This window comes from Diadema antillarum, unplaced genomic scaffold, assembly GCF_040938485.1.
Source record: "Diadema antillarum isolate AM-2024a unplaced genomic scaffold, OU_Dant_1.0 seq00000581_RagTag, whole genome shotgun sequence".
Lineage (NCBI taxonomy): Eukaryota > Metazoa > Echinodermata > Echinoidea > Diadematoida > Diadematidae > Diadema > Diadema antillarum.
The window spans coordinates 1,292,714-1,313,025 of NW_027271515.1; the positions used below are offsets into that span (position 1 = coordinate 1,292,714).

Sequence of the window (20,312 nt, forward strand, 5' to 3'; positions counted from 1 at the left end):
ATTAAGAGCAGGGAGAGGGAAAAAATTCATTGATCTAGTAAGTAGGCCTAATTGCGAGTGACATCACAATCATAATTAATAAACTATAGAGTTTTATTGTATAGGTCGATTTTTCATATCTCCTTCATGAGAGCATGTAAAGTTGTGATCATTATTGCAATATGTAGGCCTAAAGATTTATTGTCGATGATCACCTAAATTTAAATATATCCCTATGATATGGTTTAACTCAGCACCTAATTCTGAGCTAGAGCTCAGATTATCTCGCAGTAAAGTTCCTTTTTTACCCCGGTGTGAATCTTGTCTCACTGCAATTAATGGATTGGAAAGATTCTGAGCCCTTTGAATATTAATAGGTCCAACATCTACAATTTTAACAAGATATTTTTGATGAATCACAGAGAAATCTTTATTAAAATCGTCTTCTGAGAATGACAAATATACCGGTACATTCATTTTAATTCACCTTGTATTTCTATTTTGCTTTTGATTGGCTCTAAACGTGGAGCTATACAATAAGTTCTTTCTTTACGAATAATGTGAATTCCCCAGATTTTCTTTGAACCATAGGCCTACCCATGGATACCCATAGCTACTGAGGCAGAGAAAGCTGAAATGTCACGTTTTGATGTACACTGTCGAATTGTGTGCATCGAGTTTTTGAGCATCTCAGGGCGCCATGTACCAGCCATTCAGCCACTCTAAAACGTGAGGTCGTGAAAACGGGACTAATCTTCTCATCCTCAAATTGCATCGCGAAAGATCGAGGAGCAAGCGCGACCACCACACGAGCTGCGGAGCGTCGATATTTCGCGATCGCGAGCGCGCCCTCTGCGTTTAAAACAAGACAGCTAGAACTCTGTCCAGGCCAAAACGTCGACTAACTACGAAGTGTCGTATAGATTTCTGAAATCGTCATTATGGTAAGAACCAAACACTTGATTTATATGAGGCAAGATTTGAACTCCCCCTATTCCCCAGACAATCAAACACGGCTAAACATCTGGTCTAGAAAAGAATAATTTTGACTCCACGTAGACGTACTGATACGAGCGATCGAGTATGTTATTCAGCTATCCTATGATGTAGCTAGTCCCATACATGCAAATAGACTGTTGGTTGATAACACACGATGAGTTGTTTCTTTAACATGCCACCAAAAGACGTAACAATTTTTATTTGGTAATGCTTTTGACTAGACTAGGTGTTTAAACTAGTCATTAGATTGCAGGGCATACGTCTCATGAAGAGCTTGCAAACACTCTTGTGTTGAAAAGGAATTTTGAAGCTATCTATACTATAGAGTCTAGACCATGCACTTTCCTTTCGTACAAAAAAATACAAAGTAGAATTAACGTTAGAAACCTTAACTAGAGTCTGGAAGTAAACTTACAGCTAGATAGTAGAGGGTCTAATTGTGGCAGTAGGCCTATATATGCATAGTACTTCTCTCCGCATGGTTACTTGAGTATTTGCTTGGGTAAAGGCAGAGTTACCCGGAGTGATTGGATGGTCATTGCTGCACTTTTAATTTGGGTCATGCTGTTGGCTATACGGCTAACTAGAAACACCTATACACAGCCCAGTCGCTGTACGTAGGTACGTCGCGACAGGGCTGTACAGGCGGGACCACCAACCACGAAGAGAGCTCTGTAATCGGATTCTGATCGCTTTCAATTTTGATATTTAAGATCATTTTTGTCACCTCAAACTCATCTAATACAATCTTCAATAATAAGACTCTATATCTATGCTATCAGTATTCAAATTTACGTTATGAAACTTACCGAAATTGATGATTATATCCAGCATGTCCAAACGGTAAATTGTCTTTCACGCCAGGCCAATTTGAATACACATACGTATACGTGATGTGAATCAGTTCGGGAAACCCACTCACAAGGGGGGCCCCTCCTTATAAGTAACCCGTCCCCCTTATAAGTAACCCCGTCCCCCTTATAAGTAACTCCTGGGGCACCCCTAAGGCCAAGTAAAAAAAGAAACCAGTTTCTCGTCCTCGCGCGCATCGATTTTGGCCGCCGCATCGATTTTTTTACTATTTACTATTTTCAAAATGGCGCTGAAAATACCAAGAAATTCATAATTCTCGTCCCAGCCCGCTCCCCGCCCGCATCGATTTTCAGTTGCCGCATCGACTTTTTTGATATTTACTATTTTTTCGGCCGTGTCTGTAACTTGCTAGCTGTCCAAATCGGGTCCCCAGGCCATCGCACGCATGAACACATTCGAATGTGTAGAGGCCCGTACACTCTGCTCTGTAACGTTGCATCTGATGGCGATGTATTTTGAAGAGAAAATGAGTGCACTTTTCCAGCAAATGTGGAATTATGAAATGGGTGTATCTACAAAATAAATAACTTTTCCACGGATTCTGGTTTGTATCGTATTTCTGCGGGATACTTTTCTTTACGACGTAAATTCACGGACACGGCCGTGAATCGTAACATCTGTAGTGTGGTATACAGGGCAGGGGAAGCTCGGTATATAAAACGAACACTGCTATAACGAGATATCGGTTATTACGAGGAAATTTTCCCGGTCCCAAATTTCCTTCCACACAAGTCCATGTAAAATGCTACTCTTATAGCGAGATTGGCTATAACGAAATAACTGCTATAACGAGATAAATTTTGTGATTTTCAAACAAAGAAAAACATAGCCAATCAAACCTGATATAGCGAGGTAAAGCAAAATGTCTTCGGGTAAAGCTTAACTTCGCCTGTGCTATCACGGTCCGAGATTGTAAAGCTCGATGCGCCAAAAACTGTCTTGTACACACACATTTTCTTCATGACAGTTCACTCTACAGCTAGCACCGCGTGTTGTACGTGTATGTGTGTGTGTGTGTGTGTGCGCACTGATACATGCAGAAAATGTGGTGGGACGGCCGTATACATGACATCATCATGACATTTAGCAAGTGTGAGGCAATCTGATGCTGTGATTGGCTTTCTACGTAGGGAATTCCCCATCTACACACACACATGCAGTCATGTACATACAGAATGTGTCACACACACACAGCATTGTGCAGACCATATTCAAGCTTTCCACACACAACACCCATACCATAACCACATACCAATCCACAGACGATCTTCACACAATCGCAAGCTATGTAGATTTACAAATTCAAACATCTATTCTACAATTAATAAGAAAAACATTCTTGATATCGGATTTCATTGGCGAAAAAACATCTTCTTACCCATAAAGGTGAGTAATTACCTCACACACATTAGCAAGTTATCAGTATTGATTGAAAGATGATGGGTAGTCCCACGTGTGCAAATTAATGTCTTTATGTTATGTTATGCCTTCTTTTATGCCTACTGATATAACGAGATATCGGCTAAAACGAGGAACACGACTCGTACCCGACCATCTCGTTATATCGAGTTTCCACTTGTACAATCATCATCCAAATGATGAGTGATTATCAAATGTCTTTTTAGAACATGAAGAAACATCTTTGTTTAATGCTATAATGCCATAAATCGTATCATTTTGACATCCATCTGCAATTGTACAAGCCAGTTTCCAGTTGAATGTGCTACAACACTACTGTGAAGAAATGCATATATACATACACTATACCAGCTGTGTGGACACAAAATGTCACAAACACAATAATAAATAAAGCAGTGTTTTGAATATCATGGAATTCATTTCAGTCGTACATTTGTTGAAAGACATGTTTTATACCTGTTTCAATTAATAGCACAATGCATCAGAATTGCAAGTACACTGGTATCAGAAATGCCATTACAACACTAAATACCAGTATTAAGATGGTCATCGATTTCCCTTGACATCTGTAATGGAAAGAAAAAGCAAATGTATTTCTGCATGCATGAAGTTTCATTTCAAGTATGGTACATATATCTATTTGTTTGAAAATGTTTGAGAGTGCAGGCAAGACATACACTTGGGACCTGGTTTTTCATAACACAGCTACCACTTAACAGAGTGATATTTCATTTCATAAATTGGATATAGAAAATAGTAAAGCCCTCTCTCGTTACTTTTCTCAGAATTACCGGACGAGAAACACATATTACTTTCATTTTGACAATCCTCGAAAAAATAGTAAGATATCAAATAGTAAGGACCTCCCTCATCGCCTTGCTCAAAAAACCCGGACGAGAAACTACTTTCTTTTTTTACTTGGCCTAATAAGGAGTCTCCACGCTTTTTTGCAATGCAACGCGAAAATGAAAGGACTGCGGCAATTCGCTTGATTATGTCCATAAAGCTTCACAAGTTTCCTAGTTACTCACGAAATTTGAGCAAAATCGGTTCGAGGCATCATATCTAAAATCATGGATTTAAATGCGATGTCAAACGACCCATGCGAATGCTGAAATGCGGGCGATTACTGGCGTGAGTGTCGCCAGGCGCGGCGGCGCGGCAATGCTTGAGTGCAGACGTGGCGACTGAGTACGGAGACTTTGCAACAGTGTCTTAATTCAGGAATCCATCATGTCATTCTGTGATGTGATTTTATTTTTGATGCTTGCCATTCATCCAAATTAATATCCTCAGTTTTTTCAACAGTGTTTTCAAAAGTCATGTCCCAATATGCCATCAGTCTTTGCTCAATCATTTTTGTGTACTTATCTCCTAGAATTTATAATAATATTTAAAATTTAAAATAAGATCACCTCATTCATCTGCATGTAGCATACGGCCATTGTATGGACCTGATCATTAGCGATGAATATGTGATACGGAGAATTAATCCTTGCATATCCGACACTCGATCATATACCGGTAACTGAATGCAATGCCATACCATGTGCAAGTTAACTTTAATATAATTAGTTAAATCAAATGAGAAAAAGGGTAGAACTTCAAAACCAGACTTCAAATAAGAAATTTATGGATTTTTCAATGTTTACAAGTTTTCATGAAAATCCTGTATACGCCATATATTTAGCGAGTCCAATTTTTGCAAATCAGGACTTCACAACGATTTAGCGAGTGGTTAAATTCTTGATCGTGGAGTACAGTACTGGTCAAACAGAGAAATGTATTTGTGCATGTTACAATCAAATAGGGATCAGAGTTAATATTTTTGCGTGTCTTCAGATTTGTGAGTAGCACCTGACTCACAAAATTCACGAAAATAAAAACCTCACAAAATATTTGGCTTATACAGTAGTAAGACTGGCCATAACTATGTGCAAAGTGGCTGAAGTGGTGATGTCATCAAATCAGAACTCTCCTATTTGTTGGTTAACAAAATATCAAAAACATTGTGTTTTGGTAGATATCATAACAGCTACTAAGTACTGTCTCCCCAAAAATCCTCATTACCAGGTTTGAAAATGAATTTGGTGTAGATATGTGTTTATGTAGGTCAATGGGAAACCTGAGATACCATGACATAATCACTTTATTTGATGTGTTATATGCTGCTACTAATATCAACATTTTGTATTAACTTGTGAAACCTTGAATTTCCATTGTATAAATGATTCAAATTTTAAGGTCTGATTGTAAAGATAACTCAACCTTTCTGTTTGTTTGATCCTATCTATTCTGTTTAACTGTGGAGTCTTTGCTTTACTTTGTTATTCTTTTTTTGTAGGTGATTGCCTGGGAAGTGCAATGGAGTCACCAAAGAAGAAGAAATTGGCAGTTCCAGCGTGCAAGAGGTCCGTGGATGATGGAGACACTCCAGATACATCGATGGAAGATTTATGTCGCAAGAAATTCAAACCAATTGCTCCCAAACCTGTGATCAGAAAGGACCAGCATCAGTCAGTACTCTCTGCAGCTCTTCCAGTCAAGAATGATGTTGCTGGGGGAAAGGAAGTCACAGTTCTTCCCTCACCGAAGCTGGATGCCAACAGCTTGTATGTCATGAGGCCCAGTGGTTCCCTGCCACTGATGTGTGGAGGACCCATGATAATGCCGATACCAGTGCCTGTGGTGCCAGGCAAAGATGGTTCTTACATCCCACTGCAAGTCCCCATCCCCATTCCCGTCATGGTGCCAGTTGTCGTCAGTGTCAATCAGCCGGAGACTTCGAGTGCCTCCAGGAGCCCCGTGACTGTAGCAGCAGACTCACAAAAGACCAAAGGGTCCTCGGTTGTCAACATTACTGGTGCGCACGCAAGTAAAAAGGAAGGCCCCAACTCATTAGGGGCTTCTAAGCAAGATAAATCACCATCCACAGGAACCAAAACAAAACCATGCAGATACAAGTATAGCATGATCAAGAATGGTTCCCTGTTCAAGGACATCTTACGTGGTGTCAGTGGGGACTTCATGGCAAACCATGGCATAACTTTTGAATTGCCAGTTTCTACAGGTGAAGCTACCAGTACTACACAGGAAACAAGTCAAGATGCATCTTCTGTGGATAGTATTAAAGACAAAAGTAGAGAATCTCATGCTCGTAGTGACATTCCAAAAGAGACATGTGCAACACCTTTGCAGACTGATCAGAATGGAGTGCAGATGATACAAAGCATTAATGTGACACCATGTACTACTTTGTCAACATTGGAAGCTAGCAGGACACAACAAGCGCAAATTCCATCAGCTGAAAAGAGACCACCTCTTGTCTCTGTAGAAAGGCAGATCCCCGTGATAGGAAACACTCAACATACAACTCGGGAAGTTTCTGCACCAGGAAAGGATGGACTTACTACACCTTCTGTCTCGAGCACTGCTGTAGTGCACAGACCACCACATCATGATTTTTCTACTCAGAAAACATATCTGAATCAACCGACTTCATCTTGTTCCAGCACTATCTTAACATCAAATTCACACCATAATAATCTACAGCATCCATCCAGTACTAGTCTGCAGGTACCTTGTACTCCTACTGCCAATCTACAAGTGAGGCAAAACTCTGATGGAATATCGCGTGAACACCCACAGCCTAACAGAACTGATTCCAGTGTAACTTCATTGACCACAAGCACTCTACAGCCATTTGTCCAACCTATGATTCCTCAAAGCAGTTCTGGTGTTACAGTGACAAAAGCAACTCTGATGTCTTCAGTATCTGGATCAAATAACCCCTCACAAACCAGTTCTGCTTCTAATGTTCCAGTGGTCACCAGCAGTATTGTACACAGAAGCCTTCCTTCATCTACTGCTGCTTTGGTAGAATCTATTAGTCATCCACAATGGAATTTTAGCCATGTCAGTCAATTCAGAGGTATCCAAGGTACCCCTGGAAGCAGATTGGCTTCCCATCAATCCCAGAACATGCCCTTGTCTTGTAGTACTCCAAACAGAAATTCCGCACGTTTGGATGATTCCAGTCTGTACAGTATGGATGAAATGCATACCTTCAGTGTAGAGATGGACCAGTCATCAGGAAGCCTTTTAGGGTCTGATGACAATGTGAGTGCAGTCCTTGGTATGAGTGATGTTGGCATGCCTGTGTCTACCACCACTACTCTGTCAGACAGTCCAACGCGACGAGCCGTTACAGCAATTGTCACACCTTTGCCTCGAAGTGCAGCTGGTACAGTGACCACTACAATGGGCGGGTCACAAACACAAGTATCTGAAACTGTCAGGGTTACATGTACTACACATGGCAGCTCCACAACTGATGCGGAATCCTCTACAGTGTCGATGCTTTCAATACCCAATCAAGCCACAGCCCCTTCTACTCGCAATCATATAGCTTCATCAACTCAGTGTCAAACAAATCAAGTTTCTGGTGCAGAAGTGCGCAGTCAGTGGAGTGGGGGTAGTGTTGCAAGCAGCAGACAGCAACAGGCTGGCCTTGTTTCTGTCCCCAGTCAGACGAGTGTTCAGTCCCCGTGTACTGTGTCTACAAGTAACAACTGTGTACCACAGGTGAATGCAGCATTCCAGGGTCATAGTGCAAGTACACAAGGAAATCTTCAAATCACTCCATTCCAAACTCAGAATAATATGGCATCTTGTAATGCTGGCCAGAAGCTTCAGAGCATAACTTCACCACACAACCATGCAAGAAATTCACACCATGGCATTCACACAGCCATAACCTACTCCTCAAGTTCTCATGCTGGCCATGAAACGCAGAGACAGCAACGATCTGCATCATCACATACATTACGGTCACCAAGTGTGAATGTAGGACAAGGTGGGATTACTAACATTCGCTTTCCAAATACTTGCAGAACAGAACACCTAAATGTGCCACCCAGCAGCGGTGGTAAAGCTGTAAATAGCAACCAACCAGTTCCCAGGGAGAGTGTTGCCGGAAATGTGTCAAGGATTCCAGGTGGAGTTCCGAGTCAAAATGAACAGTCACACTATCCTGAAAATCGAGCCCCCAACATGGAAGTAAGGAATCACTCCCAAAGAGCTGGTGAAAATCAACAAAATCTCATGCAGAATGGTCCTGCTGTCTCGACACAGATTATCAATCCAGGAAGTGATAGGCAAAATATAAGCAGTACTCAGAACCATCCTGTGTCAACTGCCTTCAGCAGTAGCACCTTCCATACAGCAACTCAGAGGCCCCAATTGCAGATGAATGCTGCAAGAATGCCATCATCCTCAGGCATACATCCCGTCTGGCAACCCCAATGGACTGGAAATGCACAGGTGAGGCCACACCATCCACCATTTGCCAACAGTGTTGACCAGCACCATGCCACACGCCCATCCGCCACTGCACAGATGAGGCAGCAACCAGAGAGACCTACACCTTCTGACGGCAATAGTACGAGTGATACCCTGATAGCGTCATCCTCTGTGCAGTCTGTCCCACTCCAGAGTAATCTGACAGCTAGATCAGACATGGGTGAACAATTTCAAGCGAGCATGAGGACAGGACATCCAGCTGTTCCACCTACCCATCCTCCTCATACAAGAGCAGGGAATACAAATATTATCTCCACTTCTCATGCAGCTCAGGTACCTGTCTTTCCAGTAGCAAGTGAGAAAAGTGTGACTGCAGGTAATCATCCAAATCCTATGAATTTTAGCACCCCAACAAATGAGCCAGGACCGAAAGTGCCGTACCCGTTGGTTCCTCCTATTATGTTTGGAAATTCTGCACCAGTTCCTGGGCTCCCAGTGGGAGGAATCCATGGTGTTCCTATACCAGGAAATTTCTCGAGTCACAGTGCTGTGGGACAGAGTACTCAAGCACCTGCGATGATTTCTGCTCCAAAATCTCCTGTTCACCATCCCATCACCCCTGCATCACATGACAGACATCGTATGTATCTTCCATCTCATTACAGTACTCTCCACCGTCCTCTGTACATGCCTCCCAGTCCGGCTCCAAACTCTGAGATTCCTCTGCTCTCACCGCACTCATACGGCCAGCTTCATGTCCATGACAGTGTGTTGTACAGTCCAAGGTTTCCTTCATCTTTGCACAGACTCTCTCCTGGTGTGAATAACAACTTTCACCCTGCACCCCTCCATCGCAACTTCCCTTCTACTGATCACCTTGACAACTACGCCAGGAACCATCTCCCTCACCCATCACCGCACTATGAAAATTCAATACCCACAGCACCACTGAGGATGCCTCAAGTTGGGCAGTCATCTCATCATACAGCTGATGTAGCAAGTTCTAGCAGCAGTCGGGTGCCTCGGCCTCTCGGCTCACTGCAACACAGCAGCATCCTGGCCAACAGGGAACAGAACTCATTGTTTGAGCAGAACTTACAACGCTTGTTGGCTCACAGTGCCAGACGTCATAGTGCCGCATTTGCAGGTGCCCACAGGTATTCAAGTGCCCTGCCATGTGAGCACTCTCTGACCCACCACCCCATGGGCAGCCTTTCCTCTGTCTCATCATCCTGCATCCCACACACATCAACCACAGTGTCTTTCAGTACTCCTATGACTGGCCCTATGACTGGGCTTGCTCAACCCAGTCAACCTCTGCCAACTCCCAGACTCTCGGAACAACCTCTGTCCAGCAGACAAAGTAGTGCTCCACCAGCCATCAGCTCAGCCCCAGACATGCCATCTGCAACAACTGTTTCCACTTCCATGACAGCAACAACATCAACCGTTGTGACCAGCCGAGCAATCATTGGCAACACGAGTGACAAGTACCTGCCACTAGAGCTGGTTGCACCGGACACCAGCAATGCTCAGACGGCACCATCTAGCAGTGCAGCTACCACTCCTTCACAGGTGACTGGGGATCAGATAGTGAAATGTGGTGACACAGTGCTTCAGTGTAGCCGCCAGGTCTTGCGCGAGTCGGGGCGCACCGTTCTGTGCTGCTGGTTCTGTGACTATCACACAGCAGAGCCACGAAAGATGCGTCGACACCAAAAGAAGGAGTCCGAACCCCTCAAGTGCCAACTCTGCAGTTTTCACAGTGACTCTCGTTGTGCAGTCAACCAGCACTACAAGGAGGAGCACATGGACAAAGACGACCCATTCCGATCAGTTCCTCCCTAAATCTCAACAAGACACTGATATTTTGTTGTTAACCATTATGTTGTCTTGCAGAGCTCTGTTGTCTTACAGCTTTGAAATTCTACAGAGTTACTCTTTTGAAATAGGCATGAATAAAGGACTAGAACAGAGGTATGATTTGCTAATAGAGGGATGATTTACCAGATATCAGCAAGCCACAAATTCATAGGCCTATGTTATGTAAGCATGGACTAAAACCTGGGAAGTTAATTCCTTATTGCCAAATATTCTTCGAACATAGTTTCAATCTTAGCCCATTTTTGCCTTTATGTACGATCTTTGTCTTTTTGATTGTATTATATTTGTTTCTCATTCTGTTGCCAGAAGTAACTTTTCCTAGTTCTCATTTATTGCTTCAATATTCCTTACTTTTTTTAGCTCACCTTGAGCCGAAGGCTCAAGTGAGCTGTTGCGATCGCTCTTCGTCCGGCGTCTGTCGTGCGTCGTGCGTCGTGTGTCGTCCATCGTGCATAAACTTTTACATTTTCATCTTCTTCTTGAGAACCCCATGACCGATTTTCACCAAACTTGGCAGGTAGCATCCCTAGGGGATAGGATCTCAATTTCTTCAAATGGGCACCATACCCCACCTGGGGGGCCCCCAGAGGGGCCCAAACCCCCCAAAATTAAGGAATCTTAAAAAATCTTCTTCTCTAGAACCAAAAGTGATAGAGCTAAGTTAATACTATGAATTAATACATTGATGACTGTAGTTTCAGATTTGTTCATGGCGGAATCAGGGGTGCCCCCCTTGGGACCCAGGGGAGGGGGGTGGGGAGGGGTCCTAATGGGGCCCAAATTGTACATTTTCATCTTTTTCTTGAAAATGCCATTATGAATTTTCACCAAAGTTGGCAGGTAGCATCCCTAGGGGGAAAGAATCTCATTCCCATCAAATGTGCACCATGCTCCACCTGGGGGGCCCCAGGGGGCCTAAACTTGGACCCAAATTGTAAATTTTCATCTTTTTCTTGAAAACCCTATCACCAATTTTCACCAAACTTGGCAGGTAGCATCCCTAGGGGGATAGAATCTCAATTCCATCAAATGGGCACCATGCCCCAGGGGTCTCACCCCTCCCCTCCTGTAAGGAATCTTTACAGATTTTTCTCTGGAACTGTAAGTGATTAAGCTAAGTTAATACAATGAGTCAGTATATTGATGACTGTTGTTTCCAATTTGTTCATGGGAGAATCAGGGGTGCCCTCCCCCCCCCCCACCCCATTGGGACCCAAGGAAGTGGGATGGGATGGGGGGATGTCCAAATGCAGGCCTAAATTTTCATCTTCTTGCTGAAAACAACATAATGGATTTTCACCAAACTTGTCAAGTAGCATTCCCATAGGGATAAGATCTCAAAGTGTTTGAATGGACACAATGCTTTCCTTGAGGGCCTCAGGGGTCCAAACATACTAAATTAATGAGAATTAAATAATATTTTTTCTCTAGTTCTAATATAAAATGATAGGGCATTAAGTCTTTTTTTTGAACTTTTTTTGAACTTTTTTGATACTCAGGTGAGCGCGTGACCCCCAGGTCTCTTGTTTCTTTTTGCTGGTACCATACCATATGAGCAACATATGTGTGTGGCTTTATAAAATAACTCAATCTCAATGATATTTGTCCCCTTGTAATATGGTTGAAATTATTAATCATACACCTAATATTAATTAAATGACATAATGTACTGTAACTATGCAATAAAAAGATACTTGTGATATGCAGCAATAATGGTATAGACAGTGGTAGTTAAGGTTCGTGGATGTCTTGAAAAAAAGTGTGTGGTCATAACGTTAGGATGATTTGGTTGTAGACAGTAACTTTGTCTTTAAAATGTAACTGGCATTCACTAATGATTTCTGTACCTGCTGCATGGGAAGCCTTGTGTGATTTATTCCCAAGCTTATGGCTGCCTTGTTAAAAATAATGTACAGTGCACTCCCGTTACAACGAACACGGTTATAACGAAATTTCGTTGTAACGAAGTAAAACTTCTGGTCCCAAAATTATCGCCATTAAAGTCTATGGTACAAAATCTGCTTATAACGAACACGGTTATAGCGAAATTTTCGTAATAACGAAGTCTCTTCCGAGCGCCACTGACAAAGAAAAACAAATGAAATGTGTTCCGTTATAATGAAATGCGGATCGCTTTCGAAAATATGTAGCGGAACAAGCATTTAGAGTGTCTCTGCACGAGTGAACGCTTCATATAATCGTGTGTTCTCTCTGTGTGTCACGCATGTTTTTCGAGTAGAACTTGCGTTCTTGTTATACAATAATCTGAAATCAAATCAAGTTCATTTTTTTGTTTTGAAGGTTCTTTATTACAAAAGACAGATTCTGATACACCTAAATGTCTGTTAGATCGGAAATGAAATAGGGCTTGTTATTCGTTCCCTTGCTTTTGTTATATATTGTATTTGTTCGGTTATAACGAAACTTCGTTATAATGAAAGGAAACTGCCGGCCCGAGCATTTCGTTATAACGGGAGTGCACTGTAGTTTGTATTGTTTGGTTAGAATCACTGCCGCAAGACATAATTTTGTCTCTGTCATAAAGAGTTTGTTCATATGTTTCCCCGAATCAAGCAAAGATATTATAAGGGCTCGATACTTGTAGTGGAATAGATTATGCTCACAGCTAAATCATTCCTTTGAGTACTGTACAACAGTGCACAATTCTTGGCTTCAAGACGTGACATTTTCATGTGTATAAAGTCACTCAATTTCTTATAGTCGTAATATCAATTGCATGAATTTACACACAAGTTAAGAGATGTGTCTACACATGGACTGTAAATATGTGCATATTCCGTAGTGCCTATAGAATGGGAAGAGAGAGTGCTGGTAACTCAGTTGATATATGAATGTAAGTTACCATGTAACTTTATAAGTAAAATTAACTTCGGGGAAAACTAAAATACACTGTATGGCAATTTTACATCAAGTGTATCTAAAGAGTTAGAATGCAAAGACATAATTTTTCATTTTTTCATAACAAGATCATTATCAAATACAGAAAAATGAAATCTCTGCTCTGATAGTGCACACATTACATTTCATAGGATATTTCCTTGAAGATATTAAAATTATCACATATATATATTTTTTTATTTTTCAGCAGGTGTAATCTAAATTATCTCAAATTGATCAAATGGACTTTTGGAGGTTTTTTTTTTCATTTAAACTCATCATACTGTTATTCTTTTAAATCCATATTTTGTATGTGCCGTAAATATGAAGTAGAATATGATTCTAAACTCCAACTTGTGTTTGTGTTGACAACCTGCAGGTCAATATGCAGCTTTGCTGAAGTTCTGTAAAATCTCCGTCTGATTCTTGAAACATGGCTCAATTCCTGTATAAGTAGGAGCTTCTCTTGTTACACTGGATATAAGCTGTGCGAAGTGGACATTTCTGGGTGGCTTCCGCGTTATGATCTTTTGGCGGTGAACGTTTGGGAGTGGTTAACATTTTCCTTCCAAATCCCTCACACCAGTGCTGCCATTGTGAGCTGACTAACTGTCTAGTCTTGAATTAAGACTTATAGTTTCTTGATGGTATTCAAATCATATGCATCATTCACTGAATTTAACTTTAAAGCTAGCCCTGTGTAAATATGGCAGAATGATTTCTGAGTTTGGAAATAGAGGTGATTAATATATTTATGTATAATGATTTACATCATAAAATGCCCAAAGTCAAAGGATTACCACACAATATGGGTGGCAGGTCATTTGTTGATTGTTGTATCATGTGGTTGCTGTACACTAGCTGGCACACCATAATACATGTATCTTGTCATACAATTTATATCTCTATAGTGTGTGTTAAACTTTGGCTCCGAGTTCGATAATTTGTGTTTCATATGCCACTGCCAGAATGGAGGTAGCCTTTTGCTGCTGCTAAAGATCATACATGTTTGGGTCATTTTTGTTGGAAAGTAGAGTGAGCCTATGCATAAAGTCTGTGACACTAGAGCAAAACCAGTCACTTTAATATACTATTTGTTATTTTGCAAACTAGGTATCATATAATTTCGAAAGATGTCGTTACATCCTTCAATGAATGCACCATATTCTCCATGAATGTAGAGTGCCATGTTTGCAACAACGGTTTTCAATTGTTATTATTTTATTGTATTATTATTTTGTGTTTTTTTTTTGCCAGGTCTTTATTTTCTCAGCACCCATCTCTTTTTTTTTCCAATTTTTTCTTTTCAGGTGTCATTTAAATCCTAGTCATCTTTTTTTGACAGCACACAATTCGAAATATCTGTCCATTTTTAGTGTTGTGATGTCAATGTAATCCCAGGGGCGTCACCAGCTTTTTTCCAAGGAGGGTGCGTTTGGACACTTAAGAGACCTCTGAGATTTTTTTTAAATCAGATTTATTGGTTCCTGTGTCATCATGTACATTTACATAAATCTTACTCAACACTATACATTGTTCATAATGTGATTGTATACATACACGAATCTTCGCTATGAAGGACTATGCGGAGGTACATTATGTGACGGTGTGAGATCCTCGGCGAGGGAGGGACATTTTGACATTTTACAGTCCCAAAACTGCCGTTTGCAGGTGCTGGTATATTTTTTCGCTTTGGAAATTAGGGGGGGGGGGGGGCACTGGGCCCAACTGCTGCCTGCTGCAATTACTGGCAGTAACATCAGGAGAATGGCATAACGATTAAATGCGAGCGAGCGAAGCGAGCGAGCTTGAACATTTTGACATATTTTAGTCCCCAACTGCCATTTGTAGCTATATTTTTCGCTTTGGAAATTAAGGGGGGCACTGGGTGCAACTGCTGGAAATTACTGGCAGCAACATCAGGAGAATAACATAACAATTACATGCGACAGAGCGGAGCGAGTGAGCTTGAACATTTGGACATTTTATAGTCCAAAAACTGCCGTTTGGTACCTATATTTTTTCGCTTTGGAAATTAAGAGGAGGGGCTCAATGGGGCGCAACTGCTGCCAATTATTGGCAATAACATAAGGAGAATGGCATAACGATTGAATGCGAGCGAGTGAAGCGAGCTAGCTTGAAAATTGTGACATTTTACAGTCAAAAAACTGCCGCTCGTAGCTATATTTTTTCGCTTTGGAAATTAAGGGGAGGGGGCGCACCGGACGCAACTGCCGGCAATTACTGGCAGTAACATCAGGAGAATGGCATAACGATTAAATGCGAGTGAGCGAAGCGAGCGAGATTGAAAATTTTGACATATGTTAGTCCCAAAACTGCCATTTGTAGCTATATTTTTCGCTTTGAAAATTAAGGGGGGCACTGGGCGCAACTGCTGGAAATTACTGGCAGCAACATCAGGATAATGACATAACAATTAAATGCGAGCGAGCGGAGCGAGCGAGCTTGAACATTTTGACATTTTACAGTCCAAAAACTGCCGTTTGGTACCTATATTTTTTCGCTTTGGAAATTAAGGGGGGGGGCCGCAACGGGCGCAACTGCTGCCATTTATTGGCAATAACATAAGGAGAATGGCATAACGATTGAATGCGAACGAGTGAAGCGAGTGAGCTTGAAAATTGTGACATTTTACAGTCAAAAAACTGCCGCTCGTAGCTATATTTTTTCGCTTTGGAAATTAAGGGGGGGGGCGCACCGGACGCAACTGCTGGCAATTACTGGCAGTGACATCAGGAGAATGGCATAGTTGTAATGCGAGCGAGCGAAGCGAGCGAGATTGAAAATTTTGACATATTTTAGTCCCCAAACTGCCATTTGTAGCTATATTTTTCGCTTTGGAAATTAAGGGGGGCACTGGGCGCAACTGCTGGAAATTACTGGCAGCAACATCAGGAGAATAACATAACAATTAAATGCGAGCGAGCTTGAAAATTTTGACATTTACAGTCCAAAAACTGCCGTTTGGTACCTATATTTTTTAGGTTTGAAAATTAAGGGGAGGGGTGCAACGGGAACAACTGCTGCCAATTATTGGCAATAGCATAAGGAGAATGGTATAACGATTGAATGCGAGCGAGTGAAGCGGAGCGAGCTTGAAAATTGTGACATTTTACAGTCAAAAAACTGCCGCTCGTATTAGCTTTATTTTTTCGCTTTGGAAATTAAGGGGGGGGGGCACCGGACGCAACTACTTTATAGCAATTACTGGCTGTAACATCATTACAATGGCATAACGATTAAATGCGAGCGAGCTTGAAAATTTTGACATTTCTACAATCTAAAAACTGCCGTTTGTAGCTATGTTTTTTCGCTTTGGAAATTAAGGGGGCGCACCGGGAGCAACTACTAGCAATTACTGGCAGTAACATCAGCAGAATGGCATAGTGACTAAATGCGAGCGAGCGGAGCGAGCGAGCTAGAAAATTTTATCATTTTACAGTCCCAAAACTGCCGTTTGTATAGCTATATTTTTTTCGCTTTGGAAATTAAGAGGGGGTGGGGACGCCCGGTGCGTCCCCTTCCCTGGATCCGCCACTGGTATATAGTCAATGATGTCGGTTTATGTTCATGATTGGGGGGGGGGGGGATGACCATCGAGGGGGGCGTCGAAGTGACCAAGCAGCTGAAAGATGTCCAAAATCTGCACTTTAGAGCATCCCCTAATTGTTTGTGTTTGTGTGTGTGTGTTGTATGTGTTTTATATACATGTACATGGGAAAGTTAGGAAACAACCTTTGTAAGAGGTCAAGTCTTATTATTGCCAATGCAAGGCATTTTAATATAGACTAGTATGTAAAACAACACTGCAAAATTAATGATCTAGCTTTGATACACTGCGCACATCCTGATTATATTCAGAATGCCAACCAGGAATCACGCTGAATCAGTATCTTTTGTCGGCTCCGGGCTTTTTGAACAATGTTTCACACTATACGCCTCTTAAATTATGGTTAAAAGAAATCTTAGAAAAATATCTTATTTCGTGATCACCTTTTCATGTCGATTTCAAAAGCAGTTTACTATCCCTTAAATTACGGTTTTGGTAAGTATTTTTTTTTTTCGTTGTTGTTGTTGTTTTACCAGCAGATGGGGGGGGGCACTTGCCCCCCATGCCCCCCCCCCCCCCCCCCCCCCCCCCCCGTAGTTACGCCACTGAGTATCCCCCTCTCACGCGACGGAGCTTTTGCATTTTCAGAATTGAAATTCAATAATCCGTTGCACAATGAGTGAAATACCGTACGGATACAGTACGGTCGATAGATAGTAAACACTGTCAAGGAACATCAGTGCTGCCAGAGCCCGGGTGCGATTTGTGTGTGTGTGTGTGTGTGTGTTTGTTTTGTTTTGTTTTTGTCCCTGGTGAAAAATTAAAAAAAAATGATAAAAATAATAATAAAAAACAATTATATTTAGCGTCCGGCGTTGAGGTTGCTCGCAGACTGATTTTTTTTTTTTTTTTTTTTTTTTTTTAGGGTCTGAAGGGGGGTGCGTTCGCACCCAGCGCACCCCCCCTCGTGACGCCCATGAATCCTCATACACAATCTACTACATTTGTATGTAGAGTAGTGAAAACTACAACTTGCATAAAAATTGTCACGGACCATAAATGTAAAATTCCCCAACAAATGTATCAGTGCATTTATGTGGAACAGAGTAATGTTATACTGAATGTAATCATCATCTCAAAGTGATATTGGCTCTTGGTTTTATGTGTTTACTCTCTTTTCCTTTGTGTCATTGTCATATGTCATCTTTTTTCAAAATGTTCAAAGAATGTTGAAGTTCCTGACCATTTCTCCAAATTATATGGGGACCTCGATTGCTGACTTGGTTGTACATGCGCATATAAATTGACTTGTATGCCTTTTTTGTGTCACTTCTACACTGACTAGGGACTGTCACTAACCCGCTTGGTTCCATAAGTCTTCATATGATATTGTAGCATGCCTTGAATGCCTTGGTATTCGTTACTTTCTTTTAATCCATTGAAGACGAGTCCCGAGTATACTTGGGCAGGGGTCTATCGGAAATGCAGGTTGTATCAAAATCAGTCTGTCCTCGACGGGTTAAAACAAAACCATTCAAGAAATTATTTGGTTTGGTTTGGTTTGGTATGATTTTTTTTTTCTCCAGTGCATCATGGGTACAAGGTGTAACCATAACTCCTGGGGGGTGTTTCATGAAACTTTTTGTCGGTGATTTACACCGACAACTGTTAAAAGCTACTGAAATCCTTGCGTCTGATTGGCTGATAGCAAATTTGTCGGTGAAAACCTCCGACGAACTCGTTGATGAAACGCCCCGAGCTTTAACTTTAGTCCCAGGAGCAGTGTTGGAAAACTGCCAGAAAAAGAAAAGGATATTCCACTTCCTCCTTTATTACAAATAACACAGGCAGCATGAATTAAGTGAAGTCAATACATGATAGAACAACTTTTAGAGTTACATTTCTGAAACTAGATTCTTTATTCATAATTTTGATTTTGTCTATTATGTTAGCAGAATATGTGCACAATTCATATGTGAGGAAATCTTGCATGGACATGAGGAGTGTTCACCTATTTATACATGACTGGCTGTGTATAGGCTGCTACATATACCAGATGGTCATGGTGTGAAAAAAAGAAAGTCCTTGAGAATTTTGATTCTTTTCTCAAACAACAAACCTATTTTCCACTGTAATGGACTTTTATGTGACATTTACAAAGTACTCTGCCAATGTCATTAGATTTTGTGTGATGTCTTGTCAACCAAGAATGCCCCAAAGCAAAAGCTTTGCACAATGTACATAGATTACATTCTTGTCTGTTGAAAAAAAGTCGAGATGAAAGATACTTTTAAAGTGTAAATTTTTGTGCTTTTCATGCAACCGGAAGCTAGCATGAAAATGAAAGTATGCAAATGTTTTTGCATGCCATATGTTCCAATAATTAATGTCCTGATTCCGACATTCATCTTACCCGGCCGAGCACAAAAAATTATGCAAAAATATCCACTTTTACAGTAAGTGGAGGTCTAACAATTGATCAAGACAGCAGTTCAGCAAAACGTCAGTAATTCTAATGTTTATTGTTCAGTTTTGTGCCAGGTGGAAATATAGGTCTGATGTTGGTGACATTTGACTATAATGTCGTCTAAGAACTGCTGTTCACATTTTCAAATTAAAAGAAACATTTTTAGGACAGCCATCAAAACATATGTAGGTGCACATGCACCTCACATCCCTACCCTCAAAATTGAAGAACCAACAACTGATGTGTAGATCTGTTGTACAAATTAAGACTTGGTTAATAAATGTTTCGGGGGCTATTTTACCATGGCAACAAGTCGTTAAAGGAGTAGAGCATTCTCTTACAGTTGCCAACATGATAATTTTTGTGTAAGGTTGATTTTCTTGATATAGTCCAAGCTTTTGTCCATATTTCCCATTATTCCTTAGCTTGTATTTCTTGACGAGGGTCATTCTCACCTGCAAATGCTATACGTATTAAACCCTTAAAAACATGTTTTGTTCACTTGTAGAATGCCATAATATAATTATGCTTGTCTTAAAGTCTGACATTAGTTTACAAAAATGATGTTATCTGCCCATTTAAGCTTCCTGTGCCAATTTGCATCATACAGAAGCTTGACAGTCAGGCACGTGAAGAAATGATAGCCAACATGTAGGGTAGTGAGATACAAGTCATGCATCTACAGAAAGTTTGAGCCTTTGTGAACAAAACAAAACCAAAGGAAAGACCTGCTAGATTTCATGCAACAGAATTCACATTTCAAAACTTTTTGATGTGTTCACTTGTGAGTAGTGCAAGCAAAAGGTATCCTGGCAGAACTTCTTTATGTTCAAAGTGTGTACAAGTATTCTACTAGAAGTATATAAACTGTTTCTGGCAGCACATGTATTCATAAGTACAGTCAACCGTGCCCAAGTTGAA

The 20,312-nt window shown here is 41.1% G+C and overlaps 1 protein-coding gene across 1 annotated transcript; it reads left to right on the forward strand.

The window, feature by feature from the left end:
• The first annotated feature begins 892 nt into the window (after positions 1-892).
• LOC139735479 (uncharacterized) lies at positions 893-10,684 on the forward strand. The gene is made up of 2 exons (XM_071646235.1): positions 893-923; positions 5,615-10,684. Exon 2 carries the CDS (start codon positions 5,635-5,637, stop codon positions 10,417-10,419), a length of 4,785 nt encoding a protein of 1,594 aa, XP_071502336.1. The 5' UTR covers positions 893-923; positions 5,615-5,634; the 3' UTR covers positions 10,420-10,684.
• Positions 10,685-20,312: the final 9,628 nt, after the last annotated feature.